Source organism: Trypanosoma brucei (assembly GCF_000002445.2).
Source record: "Trypanosoma brucei brucei TREU927 chromosome 11 chr11_scaffold01 genomic scaffold, whole genome shotgun sequence".
NCBI lineage: Eukaryota > Euglenozoa > Kinetoplastea > Trypanosomatida > Trypanosomatidae > Trypanosoma > Trypanosoma brucei.
Window position 1 is genome coordinate 1,388,572 of NT_165288.1, and position 27,690 is coordinate 1,416,261.

At 47.3% G+C, this 27,690-nt stretch overlaps 9 protein-coding genes across 9 annotated transcripts, besides 16 other annotated features; all 9 read left to right on the forward strand.

Moving 5' to 3' along the window:
- The first annotated feature begins 134 nt into the window (after window positions 1-134).
- Window positions 135-230: a sequence feature (T-rich).
- A 7-nt stretch (window positions 231-237) lies between these two features.
- Window positions 238-260: a microsatellite.
- Window positions 261-305: 45 nt separating this feature from the next.
- Window positions 306-377: a microsatellite.
- An 82-nt stretch (window positions 378-459) lies between these two features.
- Window positions 460-513: a microsatellite.
- A 238-nt stretch (window positions 514-751) lies between these two features.
- Window positions 752-787: a sequence feature (AT_rich).
- Window positions 788-854: 67 nt separating this feature from the next.
- Window positions 855-888: a microsatellite.
- Window positions 889-1,360: 472 nt separating this feature from the next.
- Window positions 1,361-1,472: a sequence feature (CT-rich).
- Window positions 1,473-1,555: 83 nt separating this feature from the next.
- Window positions 1,556-1,595: a microsatellite.
- Window positions 1,596-1,602: 7 nt separating this feature from the next.
- Window positions 1,603-1,664: a sequence feature (CT-rich).
- A 297-nt stretch (window positions 1,665-1,961) lies between these two features.
- Window positions 1,962-2,136: a sequence feature (A-rich).
- Window positions 2,137-2,626: 490 nt separating this feature from the next.
- Window positions 2,627-2,647: a microsatellite.
- Window positions 2,648-3,287: 640 nt separating this feature from the next.
- Tb11.02.2600 (transcription elongation factor, putative) lies at window positions 3,288-3,929 on the forward strand (the record flags this gene model as incomplete). Its single annotated transcript, XM_823478.1, has 1 exon — window positions 3,288-3,929. One exon carries the CDS (start codon window positions 3,288-3,290, stop codon window positions 3,927-3,929), a length of 642 nt encoding a protein of 213 aa, XP_828571.1.
- Window positions 3,930-4,573: 644 nt separating this feature from the next.
- On the forward strand, window positions 4,574-5,977 carry Tb11.02.2610 (hypothetical protein, conserved; the record flags this gene model as incomplete). Its single annotated transcript, XM_823479.1, has 1 exon — window positions 4,574-5,977. The coding sequence occupies one exon, from the start codon at window positions 4,574-4,576 to the stop codon at window positions 5,975-5,977; it is 1,404 nt and encodes a 467-aa protein (XP_828572.1).
- Window positions 5,978-6,307: 330 nt separating this feature from the next.
- On the forward strand, window positions 6,308-8,113 carry Tb11.02.2620 (ATP-dependent DEAD/H RNA helicase, putative; the record flags this gene model as incomplete). Its single annotated transcript, XM_823480.1, has 1 exon — window positions 6,308-8,113. One exon carries the CDS (start codon window positions 6,308-6,310, stop codon window positions 8,111-8,113), a length of 1,806 nt encoding a protein of 601 aa, XP_828573.1.
- Window positions 8,114-9,146: 1,033 nt separating this feature from the next.
- Tb11.02.2630 (protein phosphotase, putative) lies at window positions 9,147-11,648 on the forward strand (the record flags this gene model as incomplete). Its single annotated transcript, XM_823481.1, has 1 exon — window positions 9,147-11,648. One exon carries the CDS (start codon window positions 9,147-9,149, stop codon window positions 11,646-11,648), a length of 2,502 nt encoding a protein of 833 aa, XP_828574.1.
- A 1,056-nt stretch (window positions 11,649-12,704) lies between these two features.
- Window positions 12,705-14,672, forward strand: Tb11.02.2640 (dynein intermediate chain, putative; the record flags this gene model as incomplete). Its single annotated transcript, XM_823482.1, has 1 exon — window positions 12,705-14,672. One exon carries the CDS (start codon window positions 12,705-12,707, stop codon window positions 14,670-14,672), a length of 1,968 nt encoding a protein of 655 aa, XP_828575.1.
- Window positions 14,673-14,700: 28 nt separating this feature from the next.
- Window positions 14,701-14,749: a microsatellite.
- A 1,484-nt stretch (window positions 14,750-16,233) lies between these two features.
- On the forward strand, window positions 16,234-17,343 carry Tb11.02.2650 (hypothetical protein, conserved; the record flags this gene model as incomplete). The annotated part of the gene is made up of 1 exon (XM_823483.1): window positions 16,234-17,343. The coding sequence occupies one exon, from the start codon at window positions 16,234-16,236 to the stop codon at window positions 17,341-17,343; it is 1,110 nt and encodes a 369-aa protein (XP_828576.1).
- An 860-nt stretch (window positions 17,344-18,203) lies between these two features.
- Window positions 18,204-18,226: a microsatellite.
- A 409-nt stretch (window positions 18,227-18,635) lies between these two features.
- Window positions 18,636-18,662: a microsatellite.
- A 167-nt stretch (window positions 18,663-18,829) lies between these two features.
- On the forward strand, window positions 18,830-23,950 carry Tb11.02.2670 (hypothetical protein, conserved; the record flags this gene model as incomplete). Its single annotated transcript, XM_823484.1, has 1 exon — window positions 18,830-23,950. The coding sequence occupies one exon, from the start codon at window positions 18,830-18,832 to the stop codon at window positions 23,948-23,950; it is 5,121 nt and encodes a 1,706-aa protein (XP_828577.1).
- Window positions 23,951-24,242: 292 nt separating this feature from the next.
- Window positions 24,243-24,268: a microsatellite.
- Window positions 24,269-24,402: 134 nt separating this feature from the next.
- Window positions 24,403-25,347, forward strand: Tb11.02.2680 (hypothetical protein, conserved; the record flags this gene model as incomplete). Its single annotated transcript, XM_823485.1, has 1 exon — window positions 24,403-25,347. One exon carries the CDS (start codon window positions 24,403-24,405, stop codon window positions 25,345-25,347), a length of 945 nt encoding a protein of 314 aa, XP_828578.1.
- An 860-nt stretch (window positions 25,348-26,207) lies between these two features.
- Window positions 26,208-27,530, forward strand: Tb11.02.2690 (hypothetical protein, conserved; the record flags this gene model as incomplete). The annotated part of the gene is made up of 1 exon (XM_823486.1): window positions 26,208-27,530. The coding sequence occupies one exon, from the start codon at window positions 26,208-26,210 to the stop codon at window positions 27,528-27,530; it is 1,323 nt and encodes a 440-aa protein (XP_828579.1).
- Window positions 27,531-27,537: 7 nt separating this feature from the next.
- Window positions 27,538-27,594: a sequence feature (T-rich).
- Window positions 27,595-27,690: the final 96 nt, after the last annotated feature.

Genomic DNA, 27,690 nt, shown 5'->3' on the forward strand with positions numbered 1-27,690 from the left:
TCCCCCCGTATGTTTTCCCTCTCTAGTTTTTTTTTCATTTTCTCCCTTTCGTTTCTTCTTTGCGGCAACATTGGTGTCAGCTTACCTATGCAAATTTCTCCATTTTGTGACGGTTTACTTTCTTTGGGTTGCTGTTTCTTTTTTTTTTTTACTTCTGCTTTGTGTTTTGTTTCACCTTTACCATTTTCTTCCGTCTTTCTATTACGTGTCTTTTTTCTTTTTTTTTCTTTCGTCGTTTTGTTGTTGTTGTTGTTGTTGTTTTATTCGTTACGGGACGCCAAGATCAGAGTACTTTTTGCATGTTGATATGTATATTTTTATATATTTAATTGTAAATATAGTTGTATATATACATATATACATACACATATGTGTGTGAAGCGCGTGGGGTAAAAAAAAAGAAAAAAAAGAAAGGACAATAGCCAAAGAGGGAATAAAAAAGGAAGAGAGATGAGTCACATATATGTGTATTTATATATTTATATATCTGTATATATATATATATATATATATGCGTATGTGTCTTTCTTTCTTTGTATGCCCTTGCGTGTGGTGGGAACTATTGAGAGGGCGAGTTAAATAATAAGCAGCATGAGGAAATTGAAGGTGAAATGAGGAAGAAGAAGAGGAAGAGGAACAAGGACGGAGAGGGTGAGGAATCGTGAAGACGGCAGCAAGGGAAATAATAAGAAAAAAATGAGGTAAATCAGGAGAAGGAAAGTAAATAAATAAACACATCCGAATATGAATGAATAAAAAAAGAAAAAAAATATATATAACATTTAAACACGCAAGCAATATATTTATACGAATGTTTATGTTTATATGGAGGTTAGTGTTACTTGATGGAGCACGTGTGTGTGTGTGTGTGTGTGTTTGTTTGTTTGTTGAGGGGGAGGGGAACGCCTTCATGTTCTGTATCTGTCTTCTCTTCTCTTCTTTTTTTTTTTGTTGCGTGTGCGTGCGTGTACGTGTGAAGTTCACATGTACATGTTTTTTTTTTTCTTCGGGTAAAGGAATTTGTTTCATTAAGCGGCCTTCAGGTACTTCATGAGAGGAACTAAATGGGGGTATGCAAATGAGAGGTGAATGTGTGGCGGGGAGCGGAAGGGGTAATGGTAATATCTCCATTTAGTGTTTGAGGAAATCTACTGTGTGTGTGTTTTTTTGTGTGTGTAAAATATTGTGCCCTCCTTCTCGAAAGTTGCAGGTAGTTGGGTCTCTTTCAGCGTTTTTATTTTCTTGCACTCATATATTTGATTTGTTGTTTCTTTTTTCTTTTCCTCCTCCTTGTCATCACTCTGTTATTATGATTACAACTATTACTCTTATTGGTATTTTTTCCGTTTCCCCGTCAGTGCTTTCTGTTTTTTTCTTTTTTTATTCATTCCCCCCACTCCTTTCAGCCGCATTTGTTTCCTTTCCTCTCCTCTCCTCTGCGCTTCTTGTTTCTCTTCTTTTCCCTCTTTACCATATTTTATTTAATAACAACTTTACGAAATGCATTATTCACAAATGCCGCTATTGCTCTTCTTGTGTTTGTTTTCTGCTTTACTTTTTATTTTGTTTTTTTTTCGTTTCTTTTTTTTTGTTTTCCCGTAACTTCCACCTCACCACCCTCCACCTCCTCCTCCACCTCCTTTTCTTCTTTTTCATTTTCCTCCAGTCGATTACGTGCTTCGAATGATAGTTTGAAGAAACGGCGAGCAATTTGTGTTGCCGCCGTCGTGTTATGTTCAGCTTTTTAATGTCGGTAATTTATTGACTCATTCACCCGCTTTTCCTCTTCCTTTTCCTTTTTTTTTTACAAATGCATATGTGTATTTGTATTGCACTGTGCTTGTGCATATACATATGTCTCATCATGTTTGTTATTATTACTTTGGTTATTACTCCCACTACCATACACACTCCCCTCCCTCATTATTACTACCCTCAAAACCCGAATCGTGAAGAAAGTTAAAAAAAAAAAATAAACACACAATAAAAAAAAAAGAAAAAAGAGAATTAAGACAAAGAAACAAAAAAAGAAAGACGACAGGAAAGAAAAGTAAGGGTCGAAACAAAGAAAGCGAAGAAAAACAAAAAAAAAAGAGAAAGATTTAAAAGAAAAACAAAAGAGACAAAAGAAGAGAAGAGGTGATTAAACAAATTGCCGCGTTTTTGTTGCTCTTGTGTACGTGTGCAAGAGTGGGTGGGGAGGGACTGCATAGGTGGTGACTTCACCTCCTCCCTTATGATGTTCAACCTTGTAATTTCTAACTTATTGATGTTTATTCTTGGTTGATTGGTATCTGTTGTTTCACACTCTTTCCATCCATGCAACTTTTTCTTTCCATTCTCTTTCATTCTTATTCTTATTCTTGATCTTTTTTTTTTTTTGAGTCTATTTTGTGTATACTTGTGTTTGTGTATGGAGGCACTTGTGCAATGACCACCGTGGCATCTCCGTGGTTGCATATGCGCGCTTGTAACATTCATTAAACATATATGTGAGTTTTACTATTAGTGAAGGAGTAAATAAAAGGAAAAAGGGATGTAAAGGTGGGGACAGTAGTCCTTCCAGTTGCAAGTGTGTGGTGTCTTTAATTTTGGTATTTCTGTGCGTAATGTAGTGCGCAGAGGAGTGTGTGTGTGTGTGTGTGTGGAAGCATTTGCATCAGCATGGAAAAATGATATTAAATAGTTCTCTCATATTGTATCATTAATGGATGCGCGGATTTACTCGCAGTGGGTTAAAAATGATCTGACCTCTCAAGTCTGGAGGTTATGGAGCTTATTTGATCTCGGAAGAAAGTTGAGTGTTTTATTCCTGCACTTTTAGGGTCACTGATTCTCAACGTATCACGAGGATGTGGAGTCCTAGAAGACATTAGTTGATTGTTTTTTTTTTTCCTATAAATAAATATATATGCTCTTCTGTTTGTCTATTCGCTTTGATGGTGTGCTCGTTAACAACGCGTCGCTCGTTTTTTTTCTTTCGCCCGTCATTACATTCTTATTCTTTTGATTTTTTGTTCCTTCCTTTCTTCTTTTACTGACGTTTACCCTCCACCCCCCCCCCCCACACACACACATCCACCACGCTGTTGTTAATTGAATCAGTGGGGGAAAGGTGGAAAGGTAAAAAAAAAAAAAGAGAACAAACGAGAGGAGACTGCAAAGGCACGCTGCGTCTCCTTCTCAGCGTTCGTACGTGACAATTTCTTTCTCTTCTTTCAGCACAGGTTTAAACGGGAAAGAGAGAGAGAGAGTCTCAAAAGTTTGCAGCGTACGTGCAGATTCCAATGGGTAAGGATTCCAATGATGGGAAAATAGGCGTAAAGCGCTTCAGAGAGGAGTCCAAAACGGCTTTGGGGGCACCCACATCGCCTCCGGTGACACCCAATTGTATAAATAACACATCTGTCACAGTGAGAAATATTGAGGGAAGACAAGGGGACACCCGCTTAACAAAGTGGAAAACGCTGTTATGCAAAGCACTCATGCAAGGACGGAAAGAAGAGGATGAGGGACGTGTTGCGGATATGGCGTTGCGTATTGTAAAGGCTATTCCGGGCGGGCGCTCAGAGTCCGCTGACACATTCCGTATGTTGTTAGTTCATTTGGGTGATGCTAAAAATAGGGAACTTCGAGAGAGTATTATTGAAGAAAAGTTTAGTGTGGAGGTTTTGGTGCGTATGAAAGAGAGGGATTTGTTGAATCCCGAAGAGCGTGAGCGCCAGGAAGCGGCCTTCTTGGCACGTAGCAGGGATACGGATCTAACAGAAATACGGAAAGCGACGTCCACCACTTCTACCCTCTTTCCTTGTCCATCTTGTAAGGCCAAGAACTGTACTTGGACACAAAAACAGACACGATCAGCCGACGAACCGATGACTATATTTTGTATCTGTAATATCTGTGAGCACAAATGGCGTCGCTATTAGACGGGACGGTTGTTGTTCACGCCAGGGGCAAAATGTAGGGCGAGAATGAGTGAAGCTCAAACAGGAAAGTCGAAGCGGTAATACGCGTAGCGTGTATGCACTCGCGTGTACGGAGGCCGATGTTGGCTAGGATTTTTGGTGGGTCAGTTTTTTATCCTTTCTTTCTCCTCCTCAATGACGTCTTTTTTTTTGTTTTTCCTTTTCCCCCATGCTTAACGACCGAATTAGAACTCATCAAAGTTGTTTTCAACGTTTAAGCTGAGCGAGTTCAGTTGTGAGTGCTCGGGACTTGACTTCCCACCCCCGACATAATACCGGTGATATAGATAATGTGCCACATGTACCTCCGTGAACCTCGTATAAGAAGTGTGTGTGAGTGGGCGGTTGCTCTCGAGTTAAGTGGGACATCACCTGACAAGGGGACACACTATTAAGGTTGCCTTTCGCACTTAACCCAGTTCACACGTTTTTACCGATGTAAGTTCGTGTCTTGTATGCCATTGTAGGGGAGTGAACCCTCAACTGGAGGGATTTTGCGCCGTTTTTCGTCCCTTCTGCTAACCATTTTATCTTCCTTCCTGTTTTGCTCTTTTCGTCTTTCGCATTTCCTGGTTGTATCTATTTGAGTCTCTTTAGCACTATCCATGCGAAAAGCCTTGGTGGAACCCCATGAAGGAGGCGAGGCCCTCCCCATAAAGGAGTCGTCACCGTCAAGCTCCGTAGCGGCTACGGGAGTTGGCGAGGGTTCCTACCAGGAGACAAAAAGGTACCGCACGTGGCGAAAACACACACGTGATCTCTACCAGAGGTTAACTCACATCGACCTTGTATGGGAGAGTCCGGCAGTACGTTTAATGCCATTCAGCACCTCAAAACCAGGGCTACTCACTCGCACGCTTCTGTGCTGCACGCGTGCATGTAATGGAGACCAATCTTACCTGCAGTTGCTTTCTGTCACAACACCAAGTTGTGCTGAATCTCTTGATGCCACGTACAGCACATACTGTGAGGCTACGGGTGAGGTTGGTGGCTACGGAATGGCACCCTCTGCTGTTGGGCTGCGCATAGAGCGTTCTATACTTCATGATGGTGAACCACTCACCGCTCGATACATGCACGCCAACCCACTCATTATTGCTTCCGGTTCTAAAGATGGCAATGCTTATGTATTTGACTGGTCAAGAATCTCGCTGAATAAGTTTCCTAATGACCCACCGCGCCCACGTGCTCCGCTTCCTCCAAATGAACCCAGTGAAGGGGATACCGGTGAGGAGCGTGCACTTTATAACAAGCGAATGTCCGCTCTGCAAGCTGTGGTTAGGGAGCAAGACCGTTGGGACAAGAGGCACGGTGAGGGGCAACACCTTTTAACCCTAACGGGGGGAAATGGCCCGTGTGGTGCACTCGACTGGAGCACAACTACCGATGGTACCGTTGCGGCCGGGTCCCTCGGTAGAATTTGTGTTTGGCAAATCGCAAACATGTCCAAAGATGACCCTCGGGTTGTTTCCTGCGTCCAAAAATATACCATAGAAAATGAGTCGCGCGTGAACGAGGTTTCCTTTTCATGGATGGAGCCAACCAGCTTCGTAGCATCAGTAGAGTCTGGCGCTGTCTTGCGAGGCGACATACGTGACCCTCAGTTATCTCAACTGTTCCGTCTGGAAGTGCCGGCAACGTCTTCTTCGGTTTCTCCACTTGATGGTACCTCGCTTCTAGTGGGCTCGGAGGAAGGTGAAGCGTTTTATTATGATCTTCGTTACACGTTGCACCCTGTAATGACTGTAGAGCTTCACGAAGGCGCTATCTCATCGGCACAATGGTGTCCACACTCGCGACACCTCTTCTGTACTGGTGGCGAAGGTGATGCCATGTGCTGTGTGTATAATGTGACAGCCAATCGTCTGCTGTTTAAGCACGCCGGTCATGTCGAGAATGTGACTGATGTGTCATGGGATTGGCAGGAGGGATGTGAGGGTCAACTTGTTTCTGCTGATGCGTGGAGTGTCATGCTGTGGAGACCAAGGGATATTTTCTATACTTCTTAAAGAAGGGTTTTCACGATAGGAACCAGAAAAATCACTACCACTGTTAATCCTTTGTTTTAATTTTCACCGTTCTACTGGCTTCTTGAACATGGTAGGGGAGGGCAAGAGGGAATTTACGGAGGTAGGTGGGGGAGGTCTTCCACTATGTCGCAGTTTCCCTCTTTTTGGACGGTGGGTAATATTCACTGCTTTTCTATACCTTTCTGTGTCTTCTCTTTATTTGTAAAAGTTGAGGTGAAAGAGGGACGATAACCGAGAGGCTACACGGTTATAGGCTTCGGTAGTGGAAAGAGGAGGGCATACGTTTACGGAGCGTCTGGGAAGGTAGAGATGAGTGGGTCACCGAGTGACGTTGTACGCAAGGCGTGGTCGGATATAGCGTTAGATAGCCGATTGGTGGAGGCTATTAAGAAACTGAAGTGGAAGGCCCCTACCCCAGTGCAGAGCGCATGTATTCCGTTGGCGATGAAGGGGAGAGATTTGGCGATTCAGTCACAGACAGGTACCGGTAAAACTGGGGCCTTTCTCATTCCAGTAATACAGCGCATTATTACCGAGAATGAACGTGCATGTGGCCGCCGCAACGCGCAAAACCCTGTCGCTCTAATATTGTTGCCATCGGAGGAACTCTGCAAGCAGACGGTGGAGGTCGCTAATGCGCTGACAAGATATGTGAAACCGCGAATTATAGTGAATGATTTAACCTCACGTGTATCCACCGCAAATGCGTTGCGCCTCACCGCTGCACCAATACTTGTTAGCACCGCTGCCTCGCTGGGCAAACTGTGCCGCAATGGTTCTGTTACCTCAGATGACATGAAGCCGCTGCGTTGCGTTGTGATTGACGAGGCCGACCTGATCATGTCGATTGCGGAGGGCTCACTACGAGCAGTGCAATCAGTGCTACCAACGTCTGCGCAGACAATCTTGGCTTCCGCCACGTTAACGGATGGTGTCGCTCAGATTAAGGGCCAGCTACTTCATAATCCAATAACGGTATCACTTAAGCCAGATGACGGGGAGAAGGAACCGACAGGTTGTGAAGGGCCAGTGGGGGCAGAGGACGTTGTGTTGGAGTCACGTGTGACGGTTCGCGGTGGTGCAGCAGCCGCTGGTACGTTGCGCCATTACTACTTGGTGTCAACTGATGAGTGCCATCATCACACCCTGTTGTATGCACTTTACCGTCTAGGGCACATTAAGGGTAAGACCCTTGTCTTCGTGAACTCTGAGGATACAACATACAAGTTGCATAATTTCCTTGCGCAGTTGGGCATCAACGCTCTCGTATATGACAGCAACTTACCGATGAATGTTCGTGTGGATGCGCTTCGCCGCTTTCAAACTGGGAAGGTTGGCACACTTGTGTGTACAGATGGGACGCTTGAAAGCTTGGACCGCATGCGGGGTGCAACTGACGGTGATGAGGAGACGACTACCTCTACTCCAAGGTCTAATTCACGGGGAAAGAGGAAGTCTCTCGCTGCGGGTGGTGATGAGGGTGGTAGTGCATTGCATCGTGGTATTGATTTCTCTGATGTGAGCAATGTTATTCTCTTTGATGGTGTTACCAATGCCACAACCTCGGACTTCTCCCGTTACACGCACCGTGTGGGGCGTGCTGGGCGCGGAAACAAAGATGGAGTGGCCATCACATTTTTAACCCTTCATCAAGCGAGGAAGGTGAAGCAGCAACTACGTGACTACCTGGGGGGTACATTCCAATCTTTCGCTCCTTTCAAGCAGCTGGATCGACATGCGGCGTCACGATTGCAGTACCGCGTGGACAATGTGTTGGCATCGATCACCCGCTCCTCTACTCGCCGTCAGCGCGTTGCAGCCGTCGCGGCGGAGCTTACGCGTAGTGCGCACCTCATGAGCCATATGGGTGATAAAGACAGTGGCGTCCTCAAGCGTATTCTCTCACGCTCCAAGGGAGATACAAAGTGCGACCAAACAGTGGTGGATGTGCCGGAATATATGCGTATTAAAGGAGCTGACTCTGCGGAGAGTTACCGTAGGCGGGTGCGCGCACCAAAAAAACATACGACAGCGGTTGCCAAACGGTCAGCCCAAAAAAGGTCTCGTGACCCACTTGGTAGTTTGACGAGTTCGTTGAAGCGGCGCAAGTTGTAACGTTTGGGTGTTGGATCGCAAGAAGGAACTGTACGTGTGTGTGTGTGTGTGTGCGCGTCATCCACCGAAACCTTCATGCCACGATTTAATAGAAGGGAGAGGTGAATACGTTGGAATAGTGCGGTGTCGAGACGATCTTTATAAGTAACCCGCGCTCAACTGAGGTCAACAGCCGACGACCCGAATCGCAACGCTCTAAAGTTTCTCCTAAAGTAAAGTGTGAGAAAAAAAATGATAACTCTAATGTGTATGCCATACCTCCCTTTTTCTGTTATTTGATATGTTTCTACATATACCTGTATATGTTCACATGCGCCGTATTGCTGTGTGATCGTGCTTTCTTCTCTTTTCTCCTTTCCGCATTTTGCTCTCTTTTAGTGGTAGTGCCAAACATGTGGGTACCGACGTTACGTCACTTAATGTGTAGGGAAGGCGTTTGAGTGAGTGTGGATAATATAAGCGCTCCCTTTTTTCTCTTGCGCGCGGTTTTTCAGTTAGACTGCAGTGGAAAAGCACAGCGTTGGTACGCACTTCCTTTCCATTTGGACTCACCGTGGCGCAAACTGAAGGCAGCGAGAAATAATGAGATGTGGATGGGTTAATATTTGGGACCGCTGCTCAGTTGCAGCAACTTTCAAGTTTCGCAGCGGACGGGTGATAAGAGCTTTTTTTTAAAAGGTGTCTGTTGCAGCTGATCTTATTGTTATTATTATAGCTATTGTCACTGACTTTTACTACTAGTTCTTTTGCTCGTTAATTGATTGTTGCCTGTTGACACTGGTTACTTCTTGGTGCAGTGGTTAACGCGTGTTGGTGCGGTGATTTGGGGGTTTAATCAGGAGATAAATATGAAGTTGATAGATTGGGTTGATCATGAGTGTCTTGAATCGGCTTCCCGCAATCTGGTCGATTGCTTTCACCACCCTTTTAGTGTTATCAGCATGCACATCCTTCTTTACCATTCTTTACCCCCTTCTTGACGTTAGATAAGGACTAAGTTGTTTCAGTTTCAGGCCTTCTTTCCTCTTTGCATATGGATTTAAACACAGTCGACGAGAGGTATGTATTTGTCACACCAGGCACAACCATACGCGTCGGTTGGGATGAGAACTGCGATGTCGTTCTACCCGCACTGGGACCCTGTTTATTTAACGGCCGTTGCATTACTACTCGAAGGGGTTGTGATGTCCTCGTCTCGTGCACGACCGAAGGTGACCTTCTGTTGGCGCTTACGGGTAATGGCATCCGCGTGATAATCAACGGCGTTCAGATAAAGCCGTCGTTTGCTCCCAGGAAGCTACCGCCGGGGGCCGTTGTTTCATTCAACAAACTCTCTCGGGAGTTTTCTTTTATCTTCGTTGCACGCGACTTGCGTGCGGCTAAGGCGGATGTGAAGCATGTGCCTCCGCCAGAAAATTCCGCTGCCGATATTGCGCGCTTGGAGGAGTTTTTGTTAACCCTTAATCCGCAACCTCTTTTGTCCCACGCGCAGTTTGATCCGGAAAGTGCCTCGTTGCGGTCGCAGCACTTCGTGACTCTGGTTGATTCAGAGACCATTACGCACCAAAAGGTGAGCACAGATGAAACCTTACCGTCAACCCTAACCGTGACAGAGGTGGCGCCCACGGAAGAAGAGCTTGTCGCTGACGCGCGCACCAGTGCTCAAAGCCTAACAAGTCAAAGTGTGTCGCTGCATAATTATGTGAGGCGCTTTTCCACTAGCGGTGGGTTCACAAGCCTCTACTACAATGAGGAAGCAGAATTTTTGCAACCCCATCCAACTCCGTATCGTCAACAAGGTTTGTTGAACAACGTTGGAGCATCCCCGCACATTATTTCGTCTGTCGTTGTTGAACTTTGGGGTCGACGTGTGGCACTGCGCAACGTCGCTGATTTTTGCGATTCGAACGTGGACCAGCCTCAGATAAATCTAACAGGCGATGCGGAAGATCTCAATGGTGCCGAAACAAATCCATACATAACGTTTCATGGTGTAAAGAAAATGGGAGGAAGGCAACAACGATGCATGGATAAGGAGATCCGTTCTGCCGCAGAAAACGTTTTGGAGTATCTCAACGATGCTTATGAGAGTGACGACGACAACTTTATCGAACTTCCTCAGCAAACAAAAGATAAGATTTTTGAATATTTCCTGCTTCTGGCAACTCACATGATGAAAGCAGTAAAAGCGATGCCCGTAGCGCTACGACTTACCTCTCCTGTTGTATGCTGTGGTGACGTGCACGGTAGTTTTTCTGATCTCAAACAAATCTTTGATAACGTTGTCCCCTTCAAACACTGGTCGCTTATGACGAGGCCGGTGTTATTCCTTGGAGATTACGTGGATCGGGGCCCACATGATGTTGAGGTAATGCTTTTTTTGTTCGCATGGTGCACTTTGTGTCCCGAAAACGTGTTTTTGCTTCGAGGTAATCATGAGGATGACCGGGTGAATGGTGATACGGAGCTCTATGGCGAAACGTCATTCCTGGTTAAGTGTTTGACCTTTTTCGGTGAGGAGAAAGGTAGCATATTTTGGAGACGCGTTAACGATGTTTTTGCAGTGCTTCCCCTAGTGGCCATAATTGATGACACGACTTTTGTGTGCCATGGTGGTATTCCGCGACTTCGTGGGAGACAGCTCGTGCAAGCTGGCACCACGATGGGCGACAATGAAGATGGAGGGAACGCAGCAGCTCCATTTCCGGAATGGAAACTTTGGCAAGAACACGGTGCAGAGAATGGTAACTCGTCGTACAGTTGCGATGGGCTTTCCTCTACCAATGATGCGATTGCACAAGTTGAAGATGATATCCCTGGGGAGGATTTGATGCAAGAGCTTTTGGAGAGTGTACCTGGTGGCCCGGGTGATGTTCGTTTTTACAGTGTTATGCCAGATGATAACGATGACTGCCTGACTGCTAAGCGCCGGCGCATTGCTCGTGAGTTACTTTGGAACGATCCGTGTACGACCCCATCGTTGCGTAAGAGACACTCGCTTCCACAAGGTGTGTCGGATATGATGGGATCTTTTACAGACGAGGAAAGTGGTAATATGGCTGCAGTAATGCCGCTGCCGCAGCGAAATGGTTTCAATTCTCAAGGTTTCCGCTGCAACCACGCGCGCGGTTGTTCGGTAGATACTTTCCATGAGTTCAATTCGTTTGCACTTGATAACTTTCTGCAGCGGTGGGGGTTCACATTGGTGATACGTGCGCACGAGCAGAAGGATGCTGGGTTGGAGGTGGGGCTCGCTCAGCGTGTCCTCACACTCTTCTCCTGTAGTAATTACACTGGTGGCGACAATAATGGTGGGGCTTGTGTTATTGTCGGTGGTGAAGTGCGTCCCGTGTCATGGCGTCGCCCTTGTCCCGTGCTGGGCAGGAGTCCCTCAGCAGATGATCCCGATATTTGGAAAATGAAGCGCTTGAGGGAGGAGGTTGGCCGCAACAATTCGTGCAGCTCTTATCTGCATTTCCCCGGGCCTCAAATCGTGCCGTCTTATGTCGGTAAACCTGTGGTTAACCTTGATTGAAGTGCGGTGGTTCACGCACGGGGAAAGGGGTGATAAGACTACGGTGCTCTGCTGGTTTTCGGCACTCAGCTGATATTGTATCATTTCTAAGCTGTTCTTTTTCTCTTATAAATAGTTGTTTATCGCGCGTATTTTTGTATATGTTTTTTTCGTTGTTGTTGGATCAACCAAATAAATAAGTACATGTATTTGAGCTGCGTACGATGTTGCACTTGTCGCTGCAGGGCAGCGGGTTTACAAACTGTTCCTGAGCGTCAGTCCAGAGAACCGCTTCTGTTAAAGTGTAAATAAACTTTCAATGAGACCTTTTCTCCTCTTTTCATTGGTGGCCTCATGAGGTATCACCTTTTCTCCTCTTTTCATTTTGCCTTCATCTTCGTGAGCCTCACTCTTCAGTCACGGGCGGTGCGACGTTGTCGATGACTGCCCGATATGTTGTGCGTGGCATATTATTTATCTATTTTTTGCTCTTATTTTCACATCACAAATGTGGGCGTGCAGATTTATCATTTGAATTGCCTGTCATAAGTTTGTTTTCATCTCTTTCCCGACTTCTTTAGCTAATCTTATGTTTTTTCTGTAATATTTGCTGTTCTTACGTTTCTTTAAATACTTTTTTTTTTATAATGGGAACAGGCGCTAACGCATCCGTCGTAATTCTCTAACACAGTGAAAAGAGGAGGTTAAACGGATGTCATAAGGGCCGCTGGCCTCAAATGTGTTTATGTGAATTTGGATTAATTTTTGGACCATTGCCTCGCGCATTTGTTCTCAGGTTGGACCATCTACTTGCAATTTCTCCATGTGGCTCCGGTGGCGACTGAGTAGTGAATCACTTTATGTCTTTTCCTTTTTCCTCTTTTCCTAAGATACAAACGGGTGTGCACCTTTTGACGTAGAAAATAAACAAAATAAAAACCGAAAAGAGGATATATACACACACTTATTACAACCGCCGAAGCAACCGTAGAGGACTCCGTAGTTGCTGAATTCTTTACCCCAGTTATATAGAAAACTCTTAAGGTCATTTTTTTTTATCATTACGAAGGGGTTAAAATGGATACCAATGCACGCCGAGCAAGCGGTGGGAGTGCTGCTTCCGTAGATGCGGCTCCAGTAGCTGCTGCTCCCCCAGAGGATGACCGCGACGCAGTGATTGAGCGCATTTTAAAAGCTACTGATCCTGTTGTCATGTCCACACCAGTGTACTTTGACTACAGAAAGGATGCCCGCACTTATCGCTTCTTTCCGAGTGTTGGCCAAACTGCCAGGCACTTTTCCGTTGATGGCGGCTCCGTACTGAAGGATGATCCCGAAGCGATACAACAACGTGAGGACCGGCAACGCCGTGAGCACGACACAGAGCTCGCTGCCCGTGCGGAGTTGAATCCGGACCTGGTCGATAAGGGTGTTTCTACGAGTATTTTGAAGAATCAGTTTAACTACAGCGATCGTGGGAGTCAAACAATGAATAATGCGATGGTGGAGCGATGCGTGCTGACTGACCCGCCGCCGTCAGCAACCTTCAGTGCTATGGCAACGGCGTGGGAGATATACGATGCCTACGAGGAGGATCGGATCCAGACCGAAAAGTCTGCTGCGGCGGTTCAGAAAAAGACCACTAGTCATCGCCCAACTAAGGAAGATAAACTCAGCAGCACTGCCGATGAATCAGGTGGTGCTAAGACAGCTGAAGAGGTGCTCAGTTCGGCTGCGTACAAGCACTCCCTCAAGATCATCGAGCGCATGGTGAATCAGAATGACTGCCATGATATTATTGAAGACTTCAAGTACTGGGAAGATGAGAGTGACCTTTACAAGGAGGATGGTAACCTACTGCCCTTATGGCAATTCTTCACCAACAAGGTGAAACATCGTGCGGTAACCAGCATTGCCCTTAACAATCGTTACAAGGACCTGTTCGCTGTAGGCTTTGGTAGCTACGACTTCCAGCGACAAGGAAAAGGTGCGATTCATTGTTTCACGCTGAAGAACACGGTTCCCACTGTCCCCAATTCTCCACTTCCTGCTCATCCAGAGATGTCCTTCACTGTTTCAAGTGGTGTTATGTGCCTGTCGTTTCACCCAGTGGAGACATCTTTGCTTGCCTGTGGGCTCTATGACGGGTCGGTCTGCGTATTTGACTTGCGCATGCATGATAAACCAAAGGAGGAAGCCAAACAGATTTGTCAGGCAACCGTAAGATCGGGGAAACACACTGAACCGGTATGGGAAGTGCAGTGGTGTCGCAGCACTGTAGACCTTCGCTTCTATTCCATCAGTACAGACGGCCGCATCACCAGTTGGTCACTGCAGAAGAAAGAATTGATTTTCAAGGATGTAATGAAAACAACAACGGGCGCATGTGTCTTCGATCCTGAATCACTGGTACTTAGTCGCCTTAGTGGAACCTGCTTTGACTTCTCCAATGCGTACGAAAACCTTTTTATTGTGGGTACGCAGGAGGGCGCTCTGATGCTCTGCAGCAAAGGGTACAATGGTCAGTGCCTAGAGAGATATGAGGGTCACACCATGCCCGTGTACACTGCACGCTGGAATCCGTTCCATCCCGATGTCTTCCTCACGTGTTCTGCCGATTGGACCGTGAAATTGTGGTTGAGGAGTTCGACAAAACCGCTGTTAACATTTGATGCGGGTGATTCTGTTGGTGACGTCGCGTGGGCGCCGTATAGTTCTACTGTCTTTTCGGCTGTAACGTCCAACGGTAAAGTGATGGTCTTTGACTTAAATAAGAATAAGCGCGAGCCACTTTGCTCTCAAACGGTTGTAAAGAATGCCAAACTCACCCATGTTGTCTTCCACAAGCAAGATCCGGTTGTGCTGGTAGGAGATTCACGTGGCTCAGTACTTATTCTTAAATTGTCCCCCAACCTCCGTACTCTGTGTAAACCGAAGAAAGGTGAACCAGAGGACCCGCAGCATATGCGCCAGATGGAGGTAGACAAACTGAACCGCCTAATAGATATCACCTTGAAGGATAGAATTCTCCTGGGGCAGGCGTGAGAGGTTGCGCGTAGAGGCTTGAAGGAGGGTTTGTGCGTTTATATATATATATATATATGTGTGTGTGTGTGTTTGTGATGGATTATGAATGAGGCAAGTCCTATTGATGGTGTACTTGAAGGATGGTGGTGGTGTGGTGCTTAGATGTGTATATATGCATGTGTGTTTATGTGTGTGACGGAGCCGCCAGAGTGTGGCCAACCGCGAGAGGATTAGAGAGAAATATGAGTGAGTGATGTTTAGGGGGGTTGGGAGGCAATGGAATACCGGGAAGAGCGATGAAGGAGAAGGTGATAGAGAAAGGACGAAGCAACAACAACAAAAAGAAGTGTGCAACCCCGGAAGAAGAAATGAAACAAGCGCTTATGATGGAGTGGTGAAGGGAAAGGAAGGAGATACAAGTGATAATTTCTCTTCTCCCCCCTTCGTTACCCAATATTGAGGCTCTAGAGGTGTCGCTAGCAGGCTGCTCCCTCCTTTCTTCTCCAGTAAGAAGAAAAAAAAATACGAAACCAACAACACGAGAGATGAAAAAAAAAAAGAAAGTAAATTAAGAGAATGTATAATTATTGTTTGTGTGGTCGTAGGTCGGAGGGATGCCAACACCTGCAGCGAGCTGTGAGCTGCAGTGACTGTAACAATAGATAGAAGGACAGTTGTTGTTATTGTGGCAATTAGGTGTAGGCAATGGTGTGTCCTTCCCACTGCCTTCGCCGTCTCCCTCTTTTGTTTTCCCTCTTCTCTATATTATTTTTATCCTTCTTGCAATAATGTACATATATGCAAACGCGAACCAGAAACATGTATGTGTACGGTTCAGCTGTGCATGTGGTGACGTGACTCATGCACTAACGCCCGTAGCGCTTCTCGTTAGTGACCACAATTTGTGAAGGCTACTCATGTTCGTTATGTGTTTCTGCCAATACGTTATGCAGTTTCAGTTGGTGATGCATTGTTTGGCCGAGCTTTTCTCGCACTGTGTCCCGTTCCACTTTTTTTTTTTTTGTCTCTCAAGCATCTTCCTGTGGGTTTAATCATTTCTTTTTTCATACCGCAATTTCTCTCCTTGCTCCTAACTGTGCCTTTCCCCTTCTGTTTTGCTCTAATGCAGTTCCTAGACCTTAATTAAGGATCTTTACATCCTGTGGCGTGCAACTGGCATTGGTTCGGCGCTCTGTGAGTGAACTTGACCGGTGGTAGGGTCCCCCATAAATTCATTCATTCATTTCGCTTTCTGCCGACTGCTTGCGGTCTTTGAGGGTGAGCATACCGTTCCACGCTTATTGAACGTTGTGTGAGATTCTTGGGAACAGGAAGTGTGTAAAACACACTAAGCAGTAACCGCTGATTTTGCACGATTAAACAAGTAGCCGAGTGGTTGTGACTGAGCAACTCAGACCAAAGGTTGCTCACTGGGCACAGTTGCGGTAGTCAGTTGGAGTACAACGTTGCAAATACGAGAGCTGGAAACCACTGCGTGGTGAAGTGAGACGACTTGCACACAAGGTTTAGCGTCTGCCCCCGGTAATAGGTAAGCAAGGAGGGAAAGGCAGAGGGCCGCATGTCGGATCTCCGTCGAGTTGAGAGTCTGAACGCGGACACCTTCCGCCGACTCAACGCAACCTCCGTTGTGAAGTCTTTTTGGCACACTCAACTACGAGCTGCAACGGCTGCATCACGTGGAGCCAAGGACGATTCACTTGCGACTGCTAATGAAGAAACACCTGTTGCCACCAGAAAGCTGCGTTCAGCGGCCTCATCTGCGGAGAAGAGTGCAGGAGGGCTCACAGACTCTACGGTGTACAGTAGCAGCAGCAGTAGTAGTAACTCACGCTTATCTGTGAGCGCCACTCTCCCCGGGTTTCCCTCTCCAACAGAAACGCGCCGTCGTCTACGGGCCGCAGCGCTGTCGGCAGAGCGCCACCGTGCTGAGGAGTCGGATGAAGAGAAACCTGATCCCGTTGCGAGAACGCTGTTTCAGAACTTTTTACTGCAGGAGTATGATGCTCTCGACAGCCGCCCAGTTCTTACAGTTGTTCTTGATTTGGACGAGACACTTGTGAGCAACCGTGACTCTGGAGCTACCGGTGCAATTCTTCGACCCTACTGTCTGCACATGTTGAATGCTTTGCGGCACATGCAGGGACTAGAGGTTGTACTTTGGACTGCTTCAACCAAGGAAACGGCGGCCCCCGTAATTCGACAGCTTAGTCAGAGTGGCCCCGTCTTTGATGATGTCATTTGCCGCAATAGCTCGTGGTTTACGGAGCCGTTGCATACCAAAGATCTCCGACTACTGGGTCGTGACATGAGCCGGGTAATAATCTTCGATAATTCCACTGCCTGCTGCAAACTGAACCCGCGTAATGCTGTTATTGTTGATGACTTCCGTGGTGTTCGCAACACATCTGACGCAGCTCTGGTGAACGTGTACTACATAATTGAGCGCTCCTTTAATGGCTGTTGCGCAGGTGTTTCGGTGCTGGAGACGTTGGTGAAGTTAGCTGTGGAGAAACAGTTGTGTATGCCGGAAGTGCTCCACCTTCCTGAGTCATGGAGGCATATTCCACTGAGGGAAATCGCGCCACTAAAGGTACCACCGCATGGTATTTTCTTTCGAGCGCACAGTACCCCGCTTAATGACAGCATTATGCAGCACTGGACGGTGTAAAACAATAAACAAACTATTCATAAATTTTCATAGACGGTACTTACGCATACAGCGCGTACGTGTGCGTATGCTTGTGCATTTCGACACACATAGTGATAGGACTGTGGAAGGTGGAAGTGGTTTGGTCTTGTTGCTGAGTTGTTTAGCACATGGCTTTTTTTACTCACTTTCCACTGACCCATGACCACTGTGGCTCGAGAGGTGTATTAGAGTCGCACTGATAGATGGAGAAGCAAACGAAAAGAAAGGGAGGTGATGTGAAGAAGAGGAAACGCCGAGCGGTGCCCCGAAGTTTATGGGCCGCGTGCGACGGTAAGCATACATCCAAACGTTTCTTGCTTCACCTTTTGCCCGGATTTCTTTTTTCGTTTTATTTCTCCAAACATACATTCCCATCTTATTTTCTATCTTCTTCAAACCTGGTGCCGTTTCCTCTGCCTCACTATTGTGTAGTAGAGGATCTGAGGGGCCGTAACCTTGGGTGCACTACACGATGGTGCGAAGAGGAAAGATTAGGGACTGACAAAAAAAAACAAAAACAAACAAAAAAGTGCCGTGTTACTTGTTTAACTTTCTGTTACCCGCGAAAGTGGGTCGGGTCAAAGAGAGAGAATTTGTGCGGAGGAAGGAACGGAGAAACTGCTTGGGTGTTTTGTACTCTTTAGTTGCCGCACCTCTTCAGTTCTTACGTTTCTCAACGATGGTACAACTCTCTTTGCTGCTAAGGTACTTCCTCTTCATCCCTTTGATGATTGCACGTGTTACTGCGGAGATGGTTGAAAGGAAACCGGAAAACTTAGCGCCTGAAGATGCGCTGCCACCTCATAGATTCGTATCCATAAAGCCACACCAGGTTATTTTTTTGTTTTATTTTGTTTTGTTTGCTCCTTTTTCTTTTTTTTACATGCACGCACCCAACTCTCTACGCGTTGAGACTGCATTTTCTTCACTTGCTCAACTCTGAAATTCACTCCTTCCTCTTCTGTTTTCGCGCGTAATCACGTGAAAGCCTCTCCGTAACTCAGCAGTGGAAAGGCCACATCACGCCGCACTAGTATCCACCCCTTTCTGTCCTTTCTTTTTGAATTTTCAAACCTCGGACCGTCACTGTTTGCTTCAGCTTCCACTTATCACTGATTGTGTGGAAACAAAAGAGACTTACGGTGCGTGTTTTAACAACAACAATAAGTTAACGGATAGGAACAATAATAATACCAATCGTTCTTGTTATCTGGGGGCTACTGCACTAAACGTGTTAACCAACGTGAGTTAGGGCAGTAACATCGGCGGTGTACATATATATATATATATATGTACATCAGATAAAAAGAGTATTCCAAGCAAAAGTAAAAAAGAACAACCAAACCAATTAAGGAGTAGGTGAGAAATCGAATAAAGTGGGAAATATTTGTAACAGTGGTAATAATACCAGTGCTTTCCGTCTCTGTGTATTTTAAACACCTTCCCAATACCAACGTTTTCAGCTATGCCGCCGCGACCAGCAAAGGGACGTGCCGCGTTGTCATTTGTTGCATCTCGTGGTATTCCAGACAGCTTAGAGAGTTTTTTGGGCGATTTTTCACAACCCGTCAAGAGCAACACAGAAGGGTCCGCTATGATGGAGGTGAATCTGAAGTTGCTGCAGAAAAGCAATGAAACAACCGTGCTCAAAGCTCTCGTGGAGCTGAACCGGGGGGCATCTGCTATGTCGGAGGAGGAGTTGGTGCATTACTTGCCGCAAGTCGTCGAGGCGGTCGTGCGGCACGCGGAGCACTCAAATGCATCGGTTCGCTCGGGTGTGTTTGCGCTACTGCATGAGTTTCTGTTACGCGGTTCATTGCTCCAACAAGCTGTGACCAAGCGCTTACCGAAACTTGCTTCTGCATGGGTAAGTCGCATGTGTGACATGGAGCCGTCTGTACGCAGGGATGCATCGGATGCATTTAACGCTGCATACACTACGGAAGTACTTAAGCAACATGCAGACAGTATTGTAACCGATCTTATTAGCAATTATGAGGAAATCATTGCCCAGAGCCGTGGAAAACCACTGCAGGATGACACGTTGGACCGTCGGTCGAACGCCCTCTACTCCTGCGTATGCGCTATGGGGCACATGTTACGTGTGGGTGCCCCTGCCTCGGCATGTCATAAGGTCATTGAGTTTGTAGAAGGGAATTCAGTGCAGCCGATTATGCCGCCACCTGAGGGGGTTACCAAAGGAAGTATGGTTGTTAAAGCTCCAGTTGTAAGGTCTGCTTCACTTATACTTCTGCGTGACATTCTTTCCTCAAAGCTGGCAACTTTAAGAGTTCATCAGCAGGTTTCTACTGCTTTATACAACGCGATGTCCGACCGTTGCGCTGTGGTACTCCGTAGGGCGTGGGAGCTTCAACTACTTTGGTTTGGTAGTGACTCTTCCAGTGCATTGTCTCACATGCAAGGCGGATTTCTCCGTGTGGTGATGAACAGTATCACGGATTGCAACGACCCTGAGGTGGCAGAGATTATTTACCCGTCACTCGTACCATTGCTTGTTCCAGTCACTCGTTCTTCAGCCTTCGCCAGCGCGATTGAGGAATTCAGCGAGGTGCTTCAACGCAAGATCCTAAATGTCAGTGATGTGGTACAGCGGGAATGGGATTTAGTGCTTTCCTCACTAATGCGTGTGTGGGAACTTCGGTGTGTCCGCTCAGCGAAGCTAGGGGAGGGACACGAACGCGAAGGCGCCACGATGTTTTCTTCTATAGTAGCAACACTGGCCACAGCTCTCGAACAACCAGCGCGGCGGGGACGGCTTCTCAGCACAACAGCCTCCGTCGTAGCACAGACATTGGAGCGTGTAGCTCGTCATACTGAGTGCTTCAGTGAATGTGTGCAACTCTTGTGTGGCCCCACGGACTCTTTTTCTCAACGGACTGGTGGAGGGGCAAGCGCTGCACTGGTGGAAAGCTTCGATGTACTTCAGGCGGCATTAATTGGCTCTTCTGTGAGTTTACCGGGCGTGCTTGTCGGGGCGGAAACGCTTATGGCAAAGTACGTGGAAAAGAAACAATGGAACATTCTTGCGGAACTGTTGCAGTCAATGACAGACGCGTATGGAAGTTGTGTTCGCGAAGAGCATGCACATTCTCCCGTGGGTATCCCTTCTAAAGAGATTCAAAAACTTGTTACGAACGGTGTTTTACGTGCTGTGAGACTGAGCATATCAGCAGAGCGGAAGGATAGTGATGGGGTGGAACCGATGCACCCCCTTCAGCGGGTTCTCTCTTACGTCCTACAGTGGAGTGACGATGATGCACTTAGTGAACTGCAACAGATCGCTGCCACCGTGGGACCGGGACCGTTTTGGTTGAAGGATTTACTTCGAAGTCACGAGTTAAGGGATCCTGAGCGGTTGATCACTTTGTTTTCAAAAGCTTGTGAGGAAGCTGACTTTCGTACAGTGGAGCTATGTGTGGATTCGCTTCTCGGCGAACAGGAGGTTAACCCCCGCCCACTGACGAGTGCCGAGAAGAAGGGGCTCAGGCAGGCTGTTCAGGAGTCGTTGCGGAAACTACACCTGCTAGTGTCGGTCGACAACGATGAAAGTGAGGAAGAAGCAGAGGAGTCCTCCAAGGAAGGTGACAGCGGATCGGGTTACGATGGCAGCGGGGCAGGTGACAGCAGTGGTGACGAAGGTAGCGAAGGCGCTGCGGAGGCTGACGGTAGTGGAAATGAAGGCGACTCAAATAGCGGCACTTTGGTTCAACAGCAGCTCATCGCATGGGCGAGGTTTCTACGGAGTGGCGAGCCCTTCGCTTCACTTCTGGAAGTCAGTAGCGAGGACATCGATTTACCAATGGTATTCCGCATCGTTGCTTCCATCGCTCCGCGGTTGCATGCAGAGCAATACATGTCTATTAAGGCACTTCGCATGGCCCTGCAAATGGAAGAGGACCCACTTCTGGTGGCGATGTCAAAGAAAATACATTCTATCGATTCGAAGGCCTTCAATGTAGTCGTGGAGTCTATCGAACAACTGCTCAACTCGTACGGCGTCTCAGTGGAAGAGAGAGATACTGTATCACTGGAGTTGTTTGATAGTGTCATGAGCGACCCGCAGAGTAGCATCGCAGCGTGTGGGAGGCTGCAGCACATTGTGCCCTTCGCTTCTTGTAGTCTGATCCAAGGAATTGCGTGCAGCGGCGACGTCTGGTTGGAGCACCAAGTTCACCTACGTGCAAATGTGGCTGCCACAGGGACTGGGAAAGTACCGTTTGCGTTGTTGGATCAGTACTCTCCACTATGCGGAATCGTACCATCAATGTTGCGTTGTGTACGAACCTCTCAACTGATTCACTTGCTTGCTTCCTCGGTGGAACTTAACTCAGCGAGTGCCGCTGTTGTTGGGCGGCCCCTGTTGCACGCCGCCCACGTGCAGGAGGTGCTGGCTGAGCCAACGAGGAGGCTGCTCGTGACAAAGCTGCTGCCGCGTGTCTTACTCTCCATCTCATCGCCCAAAGAAGTAGACACACTGCTCCTACGCGGAGAGGAGGTGCACAAACTTCTGTTTACGCTTGCTGTCGTGATCCGGGATACCGCAGTTCACTCCAGTGGTGACGCGTTCAACTCTAGCGTCCGGTGCATTGTAAGCACCATTACACAGTGGATTGCCGAAGCCGCTCTTCTGCATGTGGGCGATGCGCCGACACATGAAGAAGCTATTCGCCATTATCGTGCGTTATTTTCTACACTGGATGAAGCTGCTGACATTGTTGGGGATTCTTTTCTCGCTAAAGTTCCTTCTGGCGAAGCTGCTTCTGCTATTCAAGAATCTATGTGCATGATCCCTACACTGCATCCCAATACGGGATTGCTCGCGATGACGCTTCACAGGCATCTAAGTCATTTACCAGTTGTGAGGGGTGATACTGTCCGTCAGGTTATTGACTACGCCAGGAAAAAAAAGCCTCTCGATGGCCTCGAATTCCTGGCGGAACTCACTTCCAGTCGCATTATTGACACGGAGGCCTACAACGAGCTTGTGCATGTCTTCACACGCTTGCTAGCGAGTTCCTTCAGACTTCGCTATATGCCACCGAATAATTGCCTTGTTTCTCAAGCACCGAATGATGCACCCATTTCGTTATGCGATACTCAACGTGCAGTTGTCGCCGTTGTTTCGGCAAGGCGTGGTATTAACTTGCACAACCGCGTTGATGATACGTTACGGAGCTCCATAAATCTTGTGTTGTTCGACGCTGTGGCAGGATCTGTGGTTTCACTTAAGCAGGCGAACGAGGAGGAACTGTCACTCATGACTAAACTCATTGCCTTCACCTCGAACTGCCTTAGTGATTTGGGCTCGTCGGATGTGACGGTTCTGCGGGCTTCGGAGGTAAGCGTCACGAAGGTGGCTGCAGTTATGAATTATGCCTATCAGTGGCTCTGCGCCACCTCTATTACTCGGTTAGACAGCATTGGGATGGAGACTGTGACAAGTGCTATTCGCGCTATCGCGCTGCTTTCTAACTTAACACTCGTGCGCTCTGGGTTCGTTCTGCTTCCCATCATGCGGCCGATAACGGGAAGACGCTCAATGAAGGACATTCGGGAGGAGTTTAGTTCAAAGTCACCGGCAAAAGCAATAATATTCCGGAGGCAGGCGGCTGTAATTGCCAAAACGAACAAGCAAAAGTTAACCCTCTTTCCGCACTTGCTTGCGTGGTGTGTAACGCTCAGTGGTCCTGTGCAGGAGCGTGTAAGCAAAGAATGGCGAGAGGAAGTTTTTCAACTTCTTGACGTCTTATGCGCACTATTGCTTTCCCCGGCTGTACCAGGAAGCAAGCGGGTTGAAAATACATACCTTTGTAACGGTAATGGTAGTAGTGGTGCTGGTGAGCAGCTGGGTTTCGAAATAATTGCGTTAACACGTCCCAATGCAGCAGATCCCATGCGTGAGTTGGCGAAGGGCGCCGCCGCCGTCTTTGCCCTTTTGTTGCAGAGCAGCACACTTTCCATTGTCAAGAGTTGGCTTGAGACTGTGGAGCGAAAACTGCAGGACTATTTTTATACATTTGTAGAGGAGCACTTGTCACCATGTCTCATACGAGAGAGCCTCCTCATGGTGTTAAGCAAGAACCCAACCGGGGGCTCGACCTTCGACGTGAACGAAAGGTACACCGTGTCCGTGTGCACCTTGAGGAATCGCATTACACTTAAATATACGGTGGAAGATACAGATTCAACGGTTCATATAGAATTTAAGCCTGATTTCCCGTTAAGGCCCCCGGTGGTCACATGTGAAAAGACACGGGGCTGCGGGGTATCCGCGGACAAATGGCACGTGTGGATGCGGAAAATGACTGTATTGCTTTTCGGTGGGTCATCCAATGTATGGGACTGTGTGATGCTCTTCGGCAGGAATATGGACGAGCACTTTTCCGGTAAAGATCCTTGCCCCATTTGTTTTGCTATCGTTTCAGCTTCGAGTAATCGTCTTCCCGATATGCAGTGTGCAGTGTGCCGTAACTCTGCAATACACTCCGATTGCCTCTACTCGTGGTGGGCGACCGGGGGGCGAACCGTGTGCCCGCTTTGTCGTTCCCCATGGGTAGCAACCTAACGGCATTTGCCTCGTGTTGCCAGTGTGTGGTGTTTCAAGGATATTGTGAACAAATGCTTCACTTTACCGTCGTTGTTGACTCCTTCCTTTTTTCAAACACATATGTCTGGTACCAAAGGCTCTTGGTGCCATTTACTGGAACGTTTTGTTGACCCTCCTGAAGTGTAATTGGTGTGCAAAGTGTGTCTTGAAGTGGATCTGTTACATCGTGCATCACAGATAGCTATCTTTCAACGTCGAATCCGCATTTTTTTCCCGTTAAAGCTAGGAAGGTAGACATAAAAATACCCACATATATATATATACATTTATATATATTCAGCGTGATCGTGGTTACGGTAGTTTAGTTCTTCCGTCCAACATAAACCTGTTTGCATCGATTCCTATTACTGCTAGCTTTTGCTCGTTGTCGGTGCCATCACCGTTGCTGCCGCGCAACTTCGTTTTTGGCAATGGGGCCCCGCATATATCCGTTACAGCGCGAGTCACCATCCTCTCCCTCTGCTCGTGCCATCTTTGAGCGCACACGGCGGATGCATGCCGGGACTTTGAATATTTTCGCTGAGAACAACGGCGAGTGCGATGCGCAACCAAAACCGCAAACTCCACAACCAGAGCATGAGGCACGCAACGTGCAGCGCAATGAGGAGTCACAGGAGACAAGGGAATTCGGCTGGCCGCACCTTCGTCGTGTACGTTTGCCTACGCGACACGAAACACCGCAGGGTCTTCACCAGGTTCCCAGTGCTGCGGGGAAGGTTCAGCACATTCAAGTTGTCGGCGTTACTGACTCCTATAAGGATCCGGCGATGATGACGCCGCGGCGCACAGGATTACGCTGCTTTTCCCGTAGCCACTCCACTTCTATGAGCGAAATAATGTGTCACGAGGAACGCGGCTGGTCACCTTCTCTACCGGCCTCTGTTGCGGGTAGCGCACCGGTCAGTAGGAGTAGCAGCCGCTGCAGTTCCCGAGGATGTAGGCGAGTGACTGATTACACCCCGCAGGAGCGCTTTTTTCAAGCTGTGCGAGATCATGTGCAGCGCAGACGCGGGGGTGCAACGGAATTTTACGTAAATCTTGCACGTGGGCTGGTGGGGTCGGTTCCACGAAGTCGTGCAGAGATGACACCTCGCCCGTGGCGTCTGGATGAGGGGCCGGTAATTCACAAGTTGACACTCGGCAGTTTCAGGGAACAGTTGCAGTCCTTAACGGGAATTGAGGTTTCCTTGGTAGAATTGGCGCAGATGGTGTGGGGAAAAGAGGAGTTCGAGCGGAAGGTACAAGAATGTCCAGACGAAGAGCAGTTGGCAAGTCTTAGGGTAACTTACCGCGAGTTTTCCACAGCATTCGGGGATAGCCCGTCTGGTGATAAATTTGCGACCTTCAAGATATAAAAAGGGGTCTTTCTGAAAATATTGTGTTGCATCTACAGGCGTTCCCATAGCTTCTCACCACCTGGGGTGCGAGGGACCATCTATTTGGTTTAATTTAATTTTTTTGTGTGACGCTGGCAACCATAATTGTACTATGTGCTATTAGGTAATGTGGGGGTGTATTAAAAGTGAAGAATGAGTAGAAGAATGACACGGGAAGGAGAGGGGACAATTCGTGTTTGGTAGTGAACAATGGAAGGGAGACGTGTGCTTCTTCTTTTCATACTCTGCCTTTTAACTGAAGGGAGTTTCCCCTTCATTCCGCGCTCCCATTGTTGTTCTCGCGGTTTCATGTACTATTGCTACCGGTGTTGTTGTTGTTGATTTTGTTTTGATTATAGAGGGATATCCATAGAGGTAAAAGATTCTACTCCTACAAAACATGCACACATTGTTTCTTGACCCTTTTCGTTCGCTTTAACATCTCTGTACGTCGGGTTTGTTTGACTCCCTTTTTTCGGTGTCATTTATTTTCCCCCCTCCGAATTTCCTTTTTTTTTTTTTTAGAAACGTATCACATTATGTTGTATTTGTGTGTACGTGTTCATGCATAGATGCTTTGACATCTACGGGGCCGCAATGATTGTTCGTGTTGATTTTTGCGGTGTATGCAATCCGTTACCACGAAGGTGCGATCCACAATTCAGTGCATGTGGTGTGTGCCATCGGCTCCCTCCGCTTTTTCGCTTCTTCTACAGCTATTTCTTTCTTCCATTTTGTTCTTGTTATTATCCCCCCCTGAACATCTCGTTTACACCGGTTGCAGATTTATTTCCTGGGGGCTCGTTGCTGTAAAAGAAAAAATAATAATAACATCTTGAATGAAAGTGGACAGCCTTCTGTCTCCTCGAAGTGCGTTCAGCACTGAAAATGACCCCTGTGGCTCCGTTGAGAGCGTCGCAAATGATGTGGCATCCGCCAGCGATGTTGTTGTCGCGTATCCTCAACCTGGAAAGCGATGGAGCAGAATTATTGCGGGGCCTGAACTGGTTGGGATGTCTTTGAAAGAAAATCAGATTAAGGATGGGAAGGCTCTGTGTATATATGGTCATTGTTTCGACGATGGAATCATCGACTACATTACAAACGAAGTCCTTCCGGAGGCACGAGTGCTAACAAAGGTGGAAATAGCTGAGACAAAGTTTAGCAGCGCAGGTATGAAGATTCTCTTGAGGGCTCTCTGGACAAATTCTCCATGTGAGCAAATGGAGGAACTTCTGCTTCATGACGTGCATCTCCACTTTGAGGAAACTCTACAGCTAAAAGAAGTTATTATGAAGAATCGAAAGTGCCTGCGGCGTTTGGTTCTGCAACGTTGTCACATGGACGATAGCGCGGCTGAACCCATTGTTCAGGCTATTTCGCACTGCGAGCAACTGCGGGAAGTGAACTTCTTGGATAACAACATAGTTCACGCACTGGCTATCCCCACGGAGAGGGAGGACATTTTTCCACCAACGCTGCAAATTTTTGACATCAGCGGTAACCGTATAGAGCCAAAACACTTCACTGGTTTGGGCAATGCGCTCCGTCGTTGCATGGCAAACCTTCATGAAGTTTACTTGGCTCGTTGCTGTGTCACGGAGAGCGGACTAAAGACGCTGCTGTGCGGTGGGCTTTACAACTCACAGGTTCTTTCGGTGCTGAATGTATCGGCTGGACGACTTTTGCATACAGCTGGTAAGGTGCTTTCGTCGGTCATATCAGAATGTCCCAACCTTCAGCGAGTGTACATGCAGGACAATCTCCTGGATGTAGAGGGGGCTGCTCAAATTGCTTTGGTTATTCCCTACGCTAAGAAACTTACTGTATTGGGAATGGGAAGGTGTCACTTGGGAGGTCGAGGGGCGCGTTATATTGCAGAAGCTGTGAAACAAAGCGCATCACTTCGAGAATTGGACCTCTCTGGAAATGGTGTGACGGATGAAGATGTACATCGGATATGCGCTTGCAATGATGATGCGTCTTTTCGACTTTCATATCTTGATCTCTCTGATAATCCCCTCACGGAGGACTGCCGCTGCTCTCTCGAAACCCTTCTGGAACACCAGAAGGATAATTCATGCATTGTTGTCGTGCGTGGTACGGGGCTTGCGGTCGTGTCTTCTTATATGGAATATCATAATAAGCCCACACCTGGATAGACGCCACTTTTTTATTTTTTTTCTCCTTTTTTCTCTGTGTGTTTTTTTTTCTCTTTCTTTCTTTCGAATAGGTGGGATTGTTGTATATTCACTTCTATTGCATTTAAATTTGTTCGCTTGTTTGCTTGTTTGCTTGTTTGCTGTCTTTTTTTTTTTTAGA